The 17431-nt window shown below is 41.9% G+C and overlaps 1 protein-coding gene across 1 annotated transcript in view; it reads left to right on the top strand.

The window, feature by feature from the left end:
- The window catches only part of GABRA4 (gamma-aminobutyric acid type A receptor subunit alpha4), a 68923-nt gene that overhangs the window by 32451 nt on the left and 19041 nt on the right, over positions 1–17431 (top strand). Inside the window, exons 3-7 of the mRNA XM_033160938.1 lie at positions 1722–1789; positions 4507–4727; positions 4823–4905; positions 6309–6452; positions 10104–10256. Of these exons, the coding sequence (XP_033016829.1) occupies positions 1722–1789; positions 4507–4727; positions 4823–4905; positions 6309–6452; positions 10104–10256 (669 nt within the window). The remainder of the gene's footprint in view (positions 1–1721; positions 1790–4506; positions 4728–4822; positions 4906–6308; positions 6453–10103; positions 10257–17431) is intronic.

The raw sequence follows: 17431 nt of genomic DNA, 5'->3' as shown, positions 1-17431 counted from the left end.
TGTCAGCCAGTATGTTGGGTTTTTGTTTTGTTTTGTTTTTTAAAAAAATCTAATAAGAAATATGTTTTGTAGAAATATTATGGACACTGTTGCTTTTTTTGTTTGCTATAATTGTTTGAAAAACTAAAATGGTGCGTAGGGTATTAAGAGGCTATAATGGACAATAGATGCCGGTGACTTGTTTTGCAGGTCAGTATGTGAACATGCTGGCTACCTAACTTGGCTTAATAAACCATAACTTGGCTTATTAAGATAAAATATGTATGAGCATTTTGACAGCACGCCCAGCCACTTTGCTCCTTCCTTCGCTGTGAACTATGATTAACCAGGACATTAATTGTGGTCAAGGATGTTAAGCTCAAATGACTTGGAGGGCAAATTCCCCACCCAGAAAATGTTTGGAGACAACAGTATTCTCATCAATAAATGCACCTTCCAAACACAATGCATTCCCAGGAAATCGTTTGTTAAGTGAGCATTCACACAATGAGCCATTATTTCTTATGGGAACATTTCTAATCCATGAGCTCTCTTCCTGCAGCCAACCAGCAGAAGAGAGACAGAGGGAAAATCTGATTTGTCTAATGTCTCCCTGATTTGTCTGAATTATCCTGCTTGGTGATTTGTCCAAATCTTTCTCCCCAGATAAGTGAATTTTTGCATAATGAGCAGGTGCATAGTGGGACCTGTGTGTATTCTGAGTGAGGTGTGGTAGGAGTGTATTGGGAATTCTAACTTCTTTATGTTTCCTATTTCTTGTGTGATTGAATCACACTCTGGATAGGTTCACATGTAGGAATGAACTCTGTGCCCAGACCTTTACCCCATCCTTCCCCCTCTACACTCTCTTATCAATTAATTACTTCCTGATTATTGGTAAACCAGTTTGCCATTGCACCCAAACTGGCAAACTATGGCATGTACCTACGTTGCAGAATGGGATTGTAAAATAGTATTTGATCTTAGGGTGTTAATACTGATTTGCAAAACAAGCACAAACCATAGTTTGCTAGCTTGGATGTAACTGCAAAATATGGTCTGTGGCAAATGGAATGGTCTGCAGCAGATGGAGCACAAAAGTGGAAGAGGGAGTGTGAACAAGGGAGCAACTGAGAATAGGGTTTGCTCCTCTAGTGTCAAACCATGGTTTGGTGTTATATTTGAACTGAGTCTTTGCGAATGCAGTTGTATATTCCATTAACCCAGGATTCCTCAACCTCGGCCCTCCAGATGTTTTGAGACTACAATTCCCATCATCCCTGACCACTGGTCCTGCTAGCTAGGGATCATGGGAGTTGTAGGCCAAAAACATCTGGAGGGCTGAGGTTGAGGAAGCCTGCATTAACCCAATGTGAAGCATGGTTTGAAGGACCAGACCACCTTTCTCCTTAAAAAAGAGCTTTCCCCAGATCTTCATGTGCATGTATTTTCTTGCCCATGTCAATAGGAGACAACGCATTGCAAAAGCATTTCTGAATTATACCAGTGTACTTACGTAAGTCAAGAGATGGCATGAAAATCAACATTATGCAATAATTTCCAAGTTCAGCAGGCTTGGTTGGAAGAACATGCTGCCTGCGCATTTTCCTCCGATTAGTCAAATGAATCGTCAAAGTGACAATTGCATAAGATGTGGCTTTTTTTTGCCAGTACAATCTTTCCTGCTTTTAAATCTGAAACATTCCAATTTTCCTTGCTCCCTTCCTTTTCATATATATTAGGTCCTGTAACCGAAGTCAAAACAGATATCTATGTCACCAGTTTTGGACCTGTTTCTGATGTAGAGATGGTAGGTATCACTCGCTTTCTTTGATTTTGTAGGGTTGAGGTGGCGGCGAGGAAATGAACCCCAGTAATGAGTGAACGGCTAATTCAAATGCCTTTGTGCACTGCTGTCAATCATGCAAAGTAGGGAAGATTAGCAGCAGCCTAATTTTCAGGCTATTATTAGACGAGGCAGCCCTGATTCTGGTCCTCCCATGCAGGCTGGATTTAGACCAATGTGTGTGGGTTTTTTTTTTTTTTTTGGTTTTTGTTTAAATTGCTTTCAGCAGATTTACACCTGCTATGGAAATGATATAGCCAATTCTTTGGAAAATAGTCACCCCAATATAGAATAATTCATAACCTTGTTGGATGCGAAGGACAACAATGCCAGGAATAGAGGCATTGGATACTGGCATCAAAGACTTAAGTCTGAGCCACCGAAGTCTGAAGTCTGTGAACTGTACATATTAAGCAAAAGATGTCCATTTCCCTGAGTTGCCTCATTTTGCACAATTTATACTACTGCTTTAAGTCATGGGGAGGGGCAAGAAGCTAATGCAGAGCTATAAGGCTGTGCCCTCAGTTACTAGAAATCTTATTAATCTTTTGAGGTTTCATCAGGTATTTCCTGTTCTCATTCCAACAGTAAGGACTATTAATTCTCCCAATAGATAAACAAATACAGTGGTACAGTGGTGCCTCGCAAGACGAAATTAATTCGTTCTGCGAGTGCTGTCGTATAGCGAAAATTTCATCTTGCGAAGCACCAACGGGGGAAGAGCAGTTTGACGGGGGGGGGGAATTGCAAATTTTTTCATCTTGCGAGGCAAGCCCATTGAAAAATTCGTCTTGCGAGACAGCCTTCCGCTAGCGAATGCCTTTCGTCTAGCGAGTTTTTCGTCTAGCGAGGTATTCGTCTAGCGGGGCACCACTGTAGCTTGGTTCTCAAACTTAATCCATTCCGGAAGTCCGTTCCAAAACCAAGGTGCGCTTTCCCATGGAAAGTAATGCAAAACAGATTAATTCATTCCAGACTTTTATAAACAACCCCTAAAACAGCAATTTAACATGAATTTTACTATCTAACGAGACCACTGATACATAAAATGAAAGCAATAATCAACATCCTGTACTATAAAATAAGCAGGACAGTATTGTAGATGATAAAAATTAAAATTAAATTTTGTTCTTACCTGCACTGATGATAGTCATTGTTTGGAGGGGGGGCTTTTATCCATTTCCGAGGTCACACAATCAGTCAGTAGATGAACTGGGTTCCACACAGTCACAAAAAACAAATTATCTGAAAAAGCCTCAAAACAAAAACACGAAATAAATAGCAAAAACAAAAGCGCCAAACTTTATCTGTTCCGGAAGTCCATTTGACTTCCAAAAGGTTTGAAAACCAAGGCGCAGCTTCTGATTGGTGCAGGCACTCCAGAAACAACAGCCGACAGCTGCATCGGATGCTTGGCTTCTGAAAAATGTTCGAAAACTGGAACACTTACTTCTGGGTTTTTAGTGTTTGGGAACCAAGGCGTTTGAGTACCAAGGCATTTGAGAACCAATGTACCACTGTAAATGCAAGCTGAGGTTCTCAGGTAGTTGAGTTTCACACCCAGTTCCATCTTCCCCACATTTTCTCTCCACTTGATTGGAAGTAGCAGCAAATGCATAGTCCTGACTCTAGTCTATGCCTTGCTCTTGCTCAATCTCTGCCTTTTCCAGTGCATGTTTTTCAAGTGCCCAGTGATTTTACAATTGGTTCGCTAAGGTTTCAGACCTAGTCACATTTATTTGGGACTCAAATCAATCTCTGCATTTTCCAGTGCATGCTTTTTCAAGCGTCCAGTGATTTTACAATTGGTTCGCTAAGGTTTCAGACCTAGTCACATTTATTTGGGACTAAGCCTGACTGAATTTTGTGGGACTGACTTCTAAGTACCGGTAAATATGGATAAGCACTCCACCCCTACACATGAGGCTTGATTTCAGCTGAAAATATCAGCTTTGTGTGCATATCCTTTTCCATATGGAATTGCCCTCTCTGCTGAGGTTTGTACGCATTTGCTCTGGAGTCTATTTGCTCTAGATGTCCATGTGACCTTTGCAGTTCACATAGGGTTCTGCATTAAGCCATATGCATGCACCTATAGATCTTTATCTATACACACACACATTTTTTTAGTCCTGTGAACACATCTATGAAGGCCATTGGAATGATGCATGTACATAAGTGGTGTCCAAATAAAGGGCTGCGTGGTCATTTTGTGACATGCTACTTCCCATTTGGATTATCCCATCTGTGTTTTATTTGTTGAAATTAGATAATATTCCTTTGATTTTGGCTGATATAATTAATCATGTAGCCCACTGCATATTTTAATTTGTCCATCTGTTTTAAAAAAATAGCATGGACATGAAAACCATTAACATATGTTAATGAATTAATCATACTGTTTCCAGTTCTGTGCTAGAGTACAAGTTTAATTGCGTGCTTCTTGCCATTCTATTAGATTATAGTAATTATTTTTGATTGATTTAATATGTATAGCAATTTATTTATATGACTAATGTGGAAAATTAAAGTATTAAAGGAGTACATAGTTCTGTTTAATTGATAGAAATGTGTTTAGGGAGTTTACAGTTACCAGTGACTAATTTGTCCTTGAGGGATATTCATAGAAAGGATATGCTTATAAAACATATTAAGTTTGTGTCTCTTCCAAATTACTGTAGGAATACACAATGGATGTTTTCTTTCGCCAGACGTGGGTTGACAAGAGATTAAGATATGATGGTCCCATTGAAATTCTAAGACTGAACAACTTGATGGTTACCAAAGTGTGGACACCAGACACTTTCTTCCGGAATGGGAAAAAATCTGTCGCACATAATATGACAGCCCCAAATAAACTATTCAGAATCATGAGAAATGGTACAATCCTTTATACAATGAGGTATATGATTTATCTATCTTTCTGTTCTTTTATTTTACCTTGCGTGAGAGAGGCAACGCATCACCCTGGGGCTAATTCCATTTTGTTCCTTATAGGCTCACCATAAGTGCTGAGTGCCCCATGAGATTGGTCGATTTCCCAATGGATGGCCACGCCTGTCCTCTGAAATTTGGGAGTTGTAAGTCACATAGACCCTCTCTGCTTAACGTTTTATGTACGAAACTGGTCAGATAACAGCCAGAGCTGCATGGCTTAGGTCAATTGAAATTAATGGCAGGGGATATCACTGGGCTGGGTGAGAAATGGCAGCTCAAAACAAGGGAGAAGGGAGTTGGGAAAAGCTCTGCTGTGTTTGCTTCTTGGTGTTGGCTACTGTGTGGTATCCACCTCTGCCATTTCTCCCTGTTAAAACTTTGTGTGTTTTAACAACCACCCCTCAGTGTTTCTCCATCCCTGCTTTACTCAAAGCTGTGCTGCTATTTAAAACCACCATGCTCCTGTCAGTGTTTCTTCATCCCCTTCTTACTCAAACTTCTGCTATTGTTTAAAATAGCCATCCCCCCCCCCCATTTAAGTGTCTCTCCCCTCTCACTGTACTCAAAGCTCTCCCTCATCCATTTCTCGGCAGCTCATGTGACAGACATAAAGGTTGTGGAGCCCTCTAATATTCCATAGTACAATGTATTTCACTCCTGGTACCGTGTGTTTTCTTCAGCGTGAAGTTCCAGGTGCAGTGTAGTAATTTAGAATATATATATTTCATTAGCAAGCAGGCACCCATATGTGTACAACACCCACCAACTGAACTTAACCTTCTCTAAGTGAACAAGTTCAATGGCAGGCTTGCTCTTAAAATTCTATTCATCTTAAAGATACAGTAACATATATCACCATGGGGTGTGCGCACAAAGGGGAATGCAAAATTGGAGAGTGCAGGAGACATGGCTGTGGGGGCAATCTGGGTGTAAAAAAAAGCTGAGAGAAGTGAGGGAGGGGGAGGGAAAGTGGGGTGCTGGTAAAACTGGGGTGTTGCAAAAAAAGAGGGGAAAGGGGGCAAGGGAATGGGAGCAGGGCCATGAAAAGATCTGCAGAATAGAATGGGGTGGTGGCTTCACAACTGATTGGAAGGTGAAAATGAAGCTAATTGCTATGTGTGGCTTGAGGAAGATTCAGGAGTTTACCAAGAGGTTGGCTGTTTGTGTTCAAGAGGAAGCTGCACAGAAGGAGGGAGAGGAGAAGGAGGCATGGATATAGGGGTGAAGGTGAAAATGGCTGTAAAGTGGAGTCGCTGCAGAAGTGAAGAGGGAAACTGCTTCAGAAATGGGGTTGGGAAGGTGAAAAACTAGCTTAGTAATTGTATGCTCTAGGGGTTAATATGGGGCAAATGGCGGTGTTGGAGCTGGCAAGCAGAGTTGAACAGCACTTCACTCCCTAGTAAAAAAAATAAAAATAAAAACATAATTATTAAGGTGACTGGCTAATCAAAGTTAAAAAAACAAAAACAAAAACTGAAGCGCTCCAAAGGCCTGTTGGCATCAATAGGTCAAGACCCAACATTTTAATTGTATGTATTTTTTCCAGATGCATATCCAAAGAGTGAAATGATTTACACCTGGACAAAAGGACCTAAGAATTCAGTGGAAGTTCCTGAAGAGTCTTCCAGTTTAGTTCAGTATGACCTGCTTGGGCACACAGCATCCACTGATACTGTTAAATCCATTACAGGTAAGAACCTAGCTGGTGATAATCAACATAAGGGGTGGAATTAGCGGTGTAATTTTGCTTTAGCCAAAGATGTTTTGGAAATCTCAGTGTAGCCTAAGAGGCATAATAAGCATATGACAAATCCTAGACCATTTATCTCCAGGCTTACACTAAAGCAGATACCCTGTTGCTGTCTCTCTTTGGAAAGCAAAGTGAAAATGGTTGAAAATGCAAGATCGTAGCTACTGACATATTTTCATAAACGTGCTGCTGGCAAGTGTTGATCTTTGTGATTTATCATGCTACAAATTGCATGCAGATTGTCCAACTAAATCCCTATTAGAATTGCTGCTGGAGCAAACACATTAAACATAACAGCTATTACTGCTGTGTTTTTTTTTTTTAAAAAAAATATTTTTGTGTAGTGATAAAAAATAGCAACAGGCAGCAGTGTGAGAAGTGGCGGTGCTTAAGATCTGTGGGTGTTTTTGTTTTTCATTTTTAAAAAATGATGGCTGTTGGTTGGTTATATGATTGTATTGCTAAACGCTCTATTACTGGTGCAGTTTGAAACATGCTCTAGCAGAGATCACGACAGAATTAAGCAACAGAGGGAGCAGATGTAGCCGACAGATTTCCGAGTGCCGTTATTGATAGCAAGATGAAGCAATATTTTCCTAATGTATTGGATATTATCTGTAAGTGAGATATCACTGATCTATAATGGAATACCAGGCCAAGATTCTTAGATTGCTCCTTAAGAAGGTGTCTCCATGATCTTGGTAAAAATCTCAGTATGTAATTATAAAACAACTAGATCCTGGGGTGTAATGGACTTCCCAGCAAGATGCCTTTACATTTCCTTCTACGTCTTTTAAAATTCAGTTTGAATAGCAGCCCAAATCCGGAATAATGGTTTCATACCAGAATTTCCACCAGAAGGCTCAGGTTGTTTATAGCTTTCCTTTAAGTGGGTGGGTGGTTCGTGGGAGGAGAAGATGGGTGGAAGTGAGGCAATTAATTGAGCATTTTGATCATGGTTTGGGTTTTGGCAGACAATTTCTTTTCACTGTGTGGAATGAAGAACATTGGTGCGGTTCTATCCTGCACACAGTTGCACTTTGGAACAGACCTGACCCACCAGTTCTTAATAAACCACCTGTTCTTAATGCATGCCCAAGACTGGAGAAACAGGGATGGAAAAACAGTGACAGGCATGTGGCCAGCTACAACACATCTGGTCAACTAGGTTTGGCTCTGTACACTAGGACATGAGCATGGGAGAAGGCATGCAAGCCTGCAATATGTTTGATAATCCGTAGCTCTTTACTGCCTTGGCTTCGAAACTCATTTGCTCTTGTGCGGCATTTTTTGCTGGGCCCTGAGCCTCTCTCCAAGTAGGATGGAGAGCCATCCCATTTCTTTTCAGATGGACCTATAACCACCTCACTTCATTTCCCCCCCTCCTGCTTTGAGCACTGGACTGGTCCCAAGGTCCCAAGGTCTCAAACATACTTTCCATACAGCCACTATTATGGAAAAATTTCTATTGCAGGCCCCACTAAAATGAATGGGTACTCAACTAAATAATAATAATAATAATAATAATAATGATAATAATTTGTACCCCGCCCATCTGGCTGGATTTCCCCAGCCACTCTGGGCGGCTTCCAACAAAAATCAGATACAAAAATATCACACATTAAAAACTTCCCTGAAAAGGGCTGCCTTCAGGTATTTTCTGAATGTCAGGTAGTTGTTTATCTCCTTGAGCTGTGATGGGAGGGCGTTCCACAGGGTGGGCGCCACTACCGAGAAGGCCCTCTGCCTGGTTTACAGTTTGCTTCTCGCAGTGAGGGAACCGCCAGAAGGCCCTCGGCACTGGATCTCAGTGTCCGGGATGAATGATGGGGGTGGAGACGCTCCTTCAGGTATACAGGAACGAGGCCGTTTAGGGCTTTAAAGGTCAGCACCAACACTTTGAATTGTGCTCGGAAACGTACTGGGAGCCAATGTAGATCTCTCAGGACCGGTGTTATGTGGTCCCGGCGGCCACTCCCAGTCACCAGTCTAGCTGCCGCATTCTGGATTAATTGCAGTTTCCGGGTCACCTTCAAAGGTAGCCCCACATAGAGCGCATTGCAGTAGTCCAAGCGGGAGATAACCAGAGCATGCACCACTCTGGTGAGACAGTCCGCGGGCAGGTAGGGTCTCAGCCTGTGTACCAGATGGAGCTGGTAGACAGCTGCCCTGGACACAGAATTAACCTGTGCCTCCATGGACAGCTGTGAGTCCAAAATGACTCCCAGGCTGCGCACCTGGTCCTTCAGGGGCACAATTACCCCATACAAGCCCAGGGAAGTGTTTTTGTGCTGTCCCCATTCATTTCAATGGGGTTTGAACGGGATTGTGCCACGTTGACACCTGGCGAATAACAACTTTGTTTGGTATTCATTGGCTAAAAAAAAAAATCAATGAAAGGAAGACATTTTCTTGGTGCATCTGTTGAAAATATAATCCCGAAGTAGTAATTATATGTTTTCCAGATGCTGCAGTATCAGAACAGACAGCTAATATTTTACTTACACTTATTTTTTCCTCCCTCTAGCGTATACCTACGTATCTTTATGGTACGTGAAAGTGTGAGGGATGTCAAACAGTCCCTATTATTTCATGTTTTACATCCCACCTCCTGGATAGTATTTTAAGATCTACTTACTTTCCTTGGACTCAGTAGGGCTTTTTGTTTATTAATATACATCCTGTTGCGCGGCCAGGCGAAGTCCCCCCAGACCCCGGGGCAGCCCCTGAGGGAAATAACGACTCCTGACAACGTTGTATGGGATTAAATTGGCCACAACTTTATTAATATTTCAGATGTAGGAAGACCTTGGCTCAGGCATTGGGCGTTTATCCTTCCCAGGCCCCCAGCTGGGGTTCTGGGTAACTTCAGGGTTATCCAGCATGATTGGGAAGTGGGCTAGTCTGGAGAACATATGTTCAAGCAGATAGCCCACCCCCCTATGTTCGCTGCCGCTGGAAGGGGAGGGCAGTGACGACCCTGGGCGTTTGGTCAATGCCTCCCCCTGAGACCCCTTTAACGGGAACCCTGTTATCGCCACCGCAATGGGGGCGGGGGTCACCGCCCCACGCCCCCCCAATCCTGTAAATGACTAAAGGATTCCGCCCAAGGCCTGCAACCGCCAAAGTTGTGACGAATTGCTACGGGAAAGGCGAAACCTGCCAATGCAGGGAAATTCCTTTCCGGCCCTTTAACAGCGACCTTGTCATAGCAGCGCTATGGAGCATCCTGGGAAGGTGAAGCCAGACCAACTACCAGGAGCTGCCACTGTGATCCAATGGGTCTCCTCGCGACCCCGCAACATGCGCACCCCATTTTATGTGGGGAACGCTCATTCTTCCTATGTGGAGCTTGGAGTGACTCATGTGGGCTCCCACCACTGTCTTAGCCAGGCTGAAACTTCTTTCACTTTTTAGTGAAACTTTGTGTTTTCAGAGTCAAATGAACTGAATGCAATTTGAGTAGCTGGGGAATATGTTAAAATAAATCAATCAATCTAAGACTGGGTGTATTGAAAGTTTTGTTTTGTTTTGTTTTAAATATTGCTTCTAGGTTGCAAACCATCACTTTTTGGCTTTTTTCCCTTTAAGGTGAATATGTCGTTATGACAGTACACTTCCACCTCAGACGAAAAATGGGTTATTTTATGATACAAACATATATCCCATGCATCATGACTGTGATCCTCTCCCAAGTTTCATTTTGGATCAATAAGGAGTCTGTCCCTGCCAGAACTGTTTTTGGTAAGTCTCACCACTTTGTATGTCTTTTTAGTCTTCTTGAGGAGCCCAACTGATTTGAATGAGAGATTTGGCCAAGTAAGGAGTATGCCCTAAGGCTCTGAATTTGTAATGTCAGCTTCGCTGATACCAGGCCCCTTTCTTCCCCCTGCCTTGGCGAGAGTGAATTGAAAAAGCAATTAGGAAAATCGATTACGCGATATTAGAATGAAGCACATTAAAATGCAATTTGAAAGAGGATGCTCCAATTGACACTGAAAGCAAGAGGAGACAAACGGCATGGAGGCAGCGCACAGGGAGCTGAGGGGGAAATCTGGGTTTCTGACAAAGGAGAGGAGAATACAGATATGGCTGAAGCAATTTTCTAAAGAAGATCTCTTTCTAAACCTCAGCATTGCCATGCATTGGAGAAGGATTAATCAAGTGGAGACCATTGAACCAAAAGACCTATTAAGCAGTACATTTCAGAGAGAGAGATGAATAAAAGAGGTTAAAATTAGGCCTGGCAGGGGCGGACTTTCCACCTGAAAGAGAAATCTGAATATGTACGTATTACTTAGCCCTCCTTCATTTCATCCCAGCAAGAAATTGCAAAAGAAAACTCCAGTGGCACTTTTTCTTGTTGAGGCTGTAGAAAGGTAATAGTTTTTTTTTTTTTTTTTTACAGAACTGAAAGTGCTTTGATATAGATCCATTTCTGCTTGTGGTGTGTAGATTTAGTCCCACTTAATCCTATGTTGTCTCTGCTCACTCAGGATTCCATAATAAATTAAAGCCCGAGAAATAGGTGTTGCCAGAGATGACGTTGGTGGTTCAGCGATGTTTTTTTATGGCTCTGCTGTTGATTTTGTCCTTATATGTTGTACTCCACCTTGCTTGATTTTTTTTTTTTACGAAAGTGCAGATTATTAAATTCACGAATAAATAAATAATGGCGGGATGGACTCAGAAATCCATATTAGGGCAAATGCCTTTATTAGGCTAACCAAAAGTTCACAAAAGTTTTTGAGTTGCCCTGAACTCCTAATATGACTTGATCAGTGTTTCCCAAACGTGGGTCTCCAGCTGTTTTTGAACTACAGTTCCCATCATCCCTGACCACTGGTCCTGCTAGCTAAGGATGATGGGAGTTGTAGTCAAAAAAAAGCTGGAGACACAAGTTCAGGAAACCCTGATTTAGAGGGTTGATTGGAGACTCTCCCTCACACACAGACACCTCACACAAATGACTTGGGAGACAAAATTGTAAATTGGACAAATTTTGGATCCCCCCCCCTCATGGCTGACATGACTATTTTTATTGGGATAGTATTAGTATGTGCACCCAGCAGGCAGGTGATGATGTGTATGCTGGGATGGGCTGTGGTAGGTGGCTGTCAATTATGAAGGGGGTTTGGGGTTGGCTTATCCATACCAAGCGGAGCTCAGAAGGATGCAAAGGATCCATGGTAACTTAAATAATATTGTTGCCTTTGACCGTCCTGTTTAAGTAAGGCTGATGAGCATTTAGCAATGCGTTTACTGTACTGTGTGTGTTGCCAGAGAACTGTTTGCTGTAGGAAGGGTGCTGCTCCTGCAGGCAAGCTTCTTCAGCTCCACACAATGTCATCCAAATGCCAGCCTGTATTTTTTTCCCTTATTTACCTAACAAGCCTAGAAGTGTCTATTTGGAAGTCCCACGTAACTCAATGAGGCTTACTCCCAGGAAACCGGGTATTGCAGCTTTAATCTAGACTTACCCTTTCAATGGAAAATCCAATCAGTTAAAAAACCTTGTTGTTGCTGTTTAGTCGTGTCTGACTCTTCATGACCCCATGGACCAGAGCACACCAGGCACTCATGTCTTCCACTGCCTCCCGCAGTTTGGCCAAACTCATGTTAGTAGCTTCAAGAACACTGTCCAACCATCTTGTTTTCTGCCGTCGCCCTTCTCCTTGTGCCCTCCATCTTTCCCAACATCAGGGTCTTTTCCAGGGAGTCTTTTCTTCTCATGAGGTAGCCAACGTACTGGAGCCTCAGCTTCAGGATCTGTCCTTCCAGTGAGCACTCAGGGCTGATTTCCTTCAGAATGGATAGGTTTGATCTTTTTGCAGTCCATGGGACTCTCAAGAGTCTCCTCCAGCATCATAATTCAAAAGCATCAAATCTTTGGCGATCAGCCTTCTTTATGGTCCAGCTCTCACTTCCATACATCACTACTGGGAAAACCATAGCTTTAACTATACGAAAACAAAACAAAATAAAAAATTCCTTCCAGTAGCACCTTAGATACCAACTAAGTTTGTTCTTGGTATGAGCTTTCGTGTGCATGCACACTTCTGTAACTTTAACTATACGGACCTTTGTCGGCAAGGTGATGTCTCTGCTTTTTAAGATGCTGTCTATGTTTGTCATCACTTTTCTCCCCAAAAGCAGGCGTCTTTTAATTTCGTGACTGCTGTAACCATCTGCAGTGATCATGGAGCCCAAGAAAGTAAAATCTCCCACTGCCTCCATTTCTTCCCCTTCTATTTGCCAGGAGGTGATGGGACCAAAAAACCTAGTTGCCAATAAACCATTGGTGGTATTAAGTCCCCATCTGAATGCACCCTGAAGTGATACATTTGTAGCAATAAACCATCATTTGCTGGTCTTTGTGCTCAAAGGTGAAAATGCTTTAAAAAAAAACATTCCATCGTTCCAAGAAGTACAGTTCAGTGTTTCCTGTTTTGTTTGTTCTCTTTCCCATCAAAGGAGCTTCAGGCTCCCAGAGGCCTGCCTTTGTCTTGTTAGATTTTATTATATGAGAAGCAGGGTCTTGCGTAGCCATTCAGATTACATTTCTCCATCTTCAAGCAGGCATGAAGAAGCTCTTTATATTTTTAATGTTTACAGAGACCCGGCAGCTTTTGTCTGGGTGAAAAGTTTTCAATGGGAAGCTCTTATAAGTACAGCTGATGCCAAGAGCCAGGGATAGCTAATGTGAGCTAGTTTCGTGTAAAATAAACATGAACAATGGTTCAGGGAAATGCTTATGAAACAGTGAGATGTTCCAGGTGTGATCCTGGAGGAAGGGCAAGGCCCAGCTAAGACATTTCTCTGTCTGAGGCAAATATTATGCTCCCCATGCCATTCCACTCACCGGAAGCAGGCTAATCAAGTGTCTCTATTTTCCAGGGACATTCCCAGATTTACAGAAGCCATCCCGGTTTCTGATCTGACCCTGGTATGTCCCACTTTTCCTTAGACAGGGGTGCCCAAACTTTTTCCAAAGAGGGCCAGATTTGATGAAGTGAACATGCATGCATGAGGGCTGGCCAAAGTTGTTGAGCTTTTTTTAAGATTGAAGTTATTGAGCTTTTTTTTGCCCAAGGACATATACTGCCACAGGGGCCGGATTAAATCAACCGGTGGGCCAGATTAGGCCCCCGAAACGGATTTTGGACATGCCTGCCTTAGGACATCCTTATTTTCATTGGAGAAATGTTGGAGGGTATGGTTATGTGACCCCGAGCCAAGGAGATAAGTAACTATACAACCTTCAGAACACATCAGAAGGCAGCACTTTATAGTGAAGTTCTTTTTAATGTTTAATGCTTTATTGTGTTTTTATTTGTGTTGGAAGCCACCCAGAGTGGCTGGGGCAACCCAGTCAGATGGGTGAGGTATAAATAATAAAATTATTATTATGGGATAGGATGTCCCGATTTTCATTGGAGAAATGTTGGAGGGTATGCTCTCTTTCCATATTCCCAGTTGAATCTCATTCCTAGTAGACTTCCTGCAGAAAGATTTAACAGATAAAGAGCTTTCTCAAAAAGTGCCAAGTGATAATCCTGCCATTTCTCCTCTAAGCAGCAAAGTGAATTGTTCCCATTAGTATTTGATGTCACCAGTTCTATTTGGATTATGCGAGGAATAAGAACATTCACAGTTTAGGCTACAACATAAATATATTAGCATTCATATCCCAATTAGGCAATCTGATACTCTCTTTAAAAGGACTTGAGTTTTTAATGGAATACACGATAGGATAATACTTAACAATTAAATATCCGGGGAGCACTTCTCTGCTGTGCTTCTGTGTATATACCCAGAGAGAATCAGAAGGATTAACAGTAGTCTTTTGTTATGTTTGGAATTACTATTTGAATCTGAAAGGCCCCTTCAAAATAAAATGTGTAAGTTCCCAAATAAAGGAATTGTCTTCCAGTGGGACACAATCCTTGTCTACATAATGCAACACAATTCCGCCCCCCCCCGTGCTTTCTGCCTGTACTGCCCAGCATGAGATATGGAAAGTAGCTGCCTCTTAGAGGCTGCCAGAAGGGAAGCAACTCTTTTTTTTTTTTAAAGATTTTTTATTATTTTCCAATAAAACAAAGAAAAAACACAACATAAACATAAACATAAACACAATAAAAACACAATATATAAACACAATAAAAACAATAACAATATCACATAAAGAAAAACATACTAACCTTAACAAACACCTATCTTTGTATTTTTCTTATTTCTAACTTCTCTACTAGGGGACTTCCCCTGTTCCCTCCACTGCCTTCAAAATCATATATACGTTATAGGTAACTTTATATCTTTTTCCCTTAACATTTACCGTATTTCTTAATACTCTTAAATATACTTAATCCAATATAAATCATAACTTAAACACAATATCTTAAAATATTCTTTAACAATTAAATCATTCACAAAAAGTTTCTTCTAAGCAATTTTATCTAACATTAGCCTGCTAAAGCCAATCTTTTGCTTAATTCTGCTCAAATATTCAGTTTTTCAGATTTAACTAAATAGTCCTTAAATTTTTTCCAGTCCTGCGACACCTTCTCCTCCCTCTGGTCTCGGATTCTAGCGGTCAGTTCTGCGAGTTCCATGTAATCCATTAACTTCATCTGCCATTCTTCCACTGTTGGGATCTCTTCACCTTTCCAAGTTCTTGCCAGTAGAATTCTAGCGGCTGTCGTGGCATACATAAAAAATACTCTGTCCTGACTGGGTATCTCTTCATTGGTCATGCTCAAGAGAAATGCCTCTGGTTTCTTATTAAAGGTAATTTTCATTACCTTTTTAAGCTCATTATAAATCTTATCCCAGAAAGCCTTTACCCCTGAACACGACCACCACATGTGAAAAAAGGTACCTTTCGAAGACTTACATTTCCAACACACATCCGACATTTTCGAATTCATCTTAGCTATCTTAACTGGTGTCAGATACCATCTCAGAAGGGAAGCAACTCTTGGGGGGGGGTGATCCCTCATGGATCCGAGGCCAAGTCTCCAAACTTCTGCTCTGCTGGACACAGCAAGGAGAGCAGCAGTTTGGACATTGTGTTGCAAAGGTTGGGCGCCACCCCCAATCTCTGCTAAGATGTGACAAGATTCCAGGGGGTCCCAGTCGCTCACCCAGGGTCTGTGTTCCCTTGAGAGTTAGGATGTGTCTTTAGAAATATGGTTTAGTTACACATATTTACATCTTTAGTCAGCATGGTCAGCTCAAGAGGGGCTTGTTCCCCACAGCCGTACAGCACTGGAGTCCAAGGTATCTCATCCAGCCTGCCTTCAGCCAAGATCTCAGCTATCCCCAAGCCTCATGCCAAAGACCCCAACCTCTTCTTGTGACATCACACCCAGTTACCGTGGCAACCTTTCAAATTCCATGTCTCCGTTCACACCTCAGGGTTGGGGGGGGGGAAGGACAGTTAATGTGCATTGCCAATGGTCCTCAATGACCCTGCATTGTTTCTTAGTGCCCCCAATTTGGCCAGGTTGTTGATGTTGTTGACTGCTGAAACCTGGTATCCCATTTGCTGATGTAGTGTGCATAGTTACAGTATCCGATCTTTATTTTATGAGGCATCTGGCCTGCCATTGTTAGAGGCACCAATCTTGAGGAAGGAAAGCTGCTCCGAAATGAGAGTTTTCTACCCAAGATCCCTTGGGCTCAGCCTCATTTCAATGGACTGTAGTCTAGCACATGTTGAGGACACCTCCTCTCTGCTTCCCCATACTCTTGCTTTTGATGTTTCTCTCAATTTCTTTATTCTCTTCTGCATCGCAAGGCAGATGGGAAATGTGCATACCAAACCTACACTTCGGGTGATCCTGAATCCACATTAAATATGTTTTTATATGTGCTGTCAGATGCCCAGAGTGGCTGGGGGAACCCAGCCAGATGGGCGGGGTATAAATAAATAACAATAATAATTATTATTATTTCTCAAGTGTGCATTGTGACACAGATACAGTTTGGAAAGTGTACAGTCTAAACACAAACTTTCCATGTGCAGCTTTCCTTTGCTGGAATGGGCACATGTGTGCATGCACACACATGCACATAGCATTGCAGAACACAGAGAGCCTTTCCCCGAGGTGGTTATGCTCTGTACTAATTCAAGCTGCAGCCTCAGTCCAAGAGCCGTAAGTGGATTGTTCCATATCATTAGAGCTATATTACAGAACTGTCAGGAGGAACACTGTACTGCTGTATTTGATCACATACCGCTGTCTCCTTGGCTGCTTTATTAAAATGTATAGTCTCTCATGTTATTTTAAAGCAATATTGAGTTCATTCTTCCTCTCTGCCTTTGGTGTGGAGAGAGAGAGAGAGAGAGAGAGAGAGAGAGAGAGAGAGAGAGAGCCATAAACAGAATTTGCAGTGGAATCACTGTCATTTAGAGCTCTGAGCTTCAGTGGAGCCTTTTAGGTTTGCAAAAAATAGGTTTTTGCCTTTAGTACTTTTTCACACACACACACACACACACACACACACACACACACACCCTCCTTGGATAAAACACTTTAATTGCAATTGGGGTCAGGTAGACCATAACTGAGTAAGATTTTTTAAAAAGCAACAACAAGATGTATTGGACCAAGGGTTTCAACCTGTATCTTTAATAGGGTTTCAATCTGTATCTTTAAAAATACAATGGAAAATCATACAGCACATAGCACAGCAGGTTTCAATTGCTAAAACAGGCAGAAAAATAATCAGTTGACTGGTCCATCAAGACTCTCATCACTTTTCAAGCATGAAAACTTTTTTGACCACAATCAGAGTTCTAAGCATTCTTTCACCAAAGTAATGACTCCATTTTAATGTAAAATTATGAATTTGTTTTCAGTGCTTATAATGAGTCCATGCATCTGTATTCAGATGATATTAGGGTGTGTGTA

Source organism: Lacerta agilis, chromosome 9 (assembly GCF_009819535.1).
Source record: "Lacerta agilis isolate rLacAgi1 chromosome 9, rLacAgi1.pri, whole genome shotgun sequence".
Taxonomy (NCBI): Eukaryota; Metazoa; Chordata; class Lepidosauria; order Squamata; family Lacertidae; genus Lacerta; species Lacerta agilis.
This window is presented reverse-complemented; position numbering and strand designations above follow the sequence as displayed.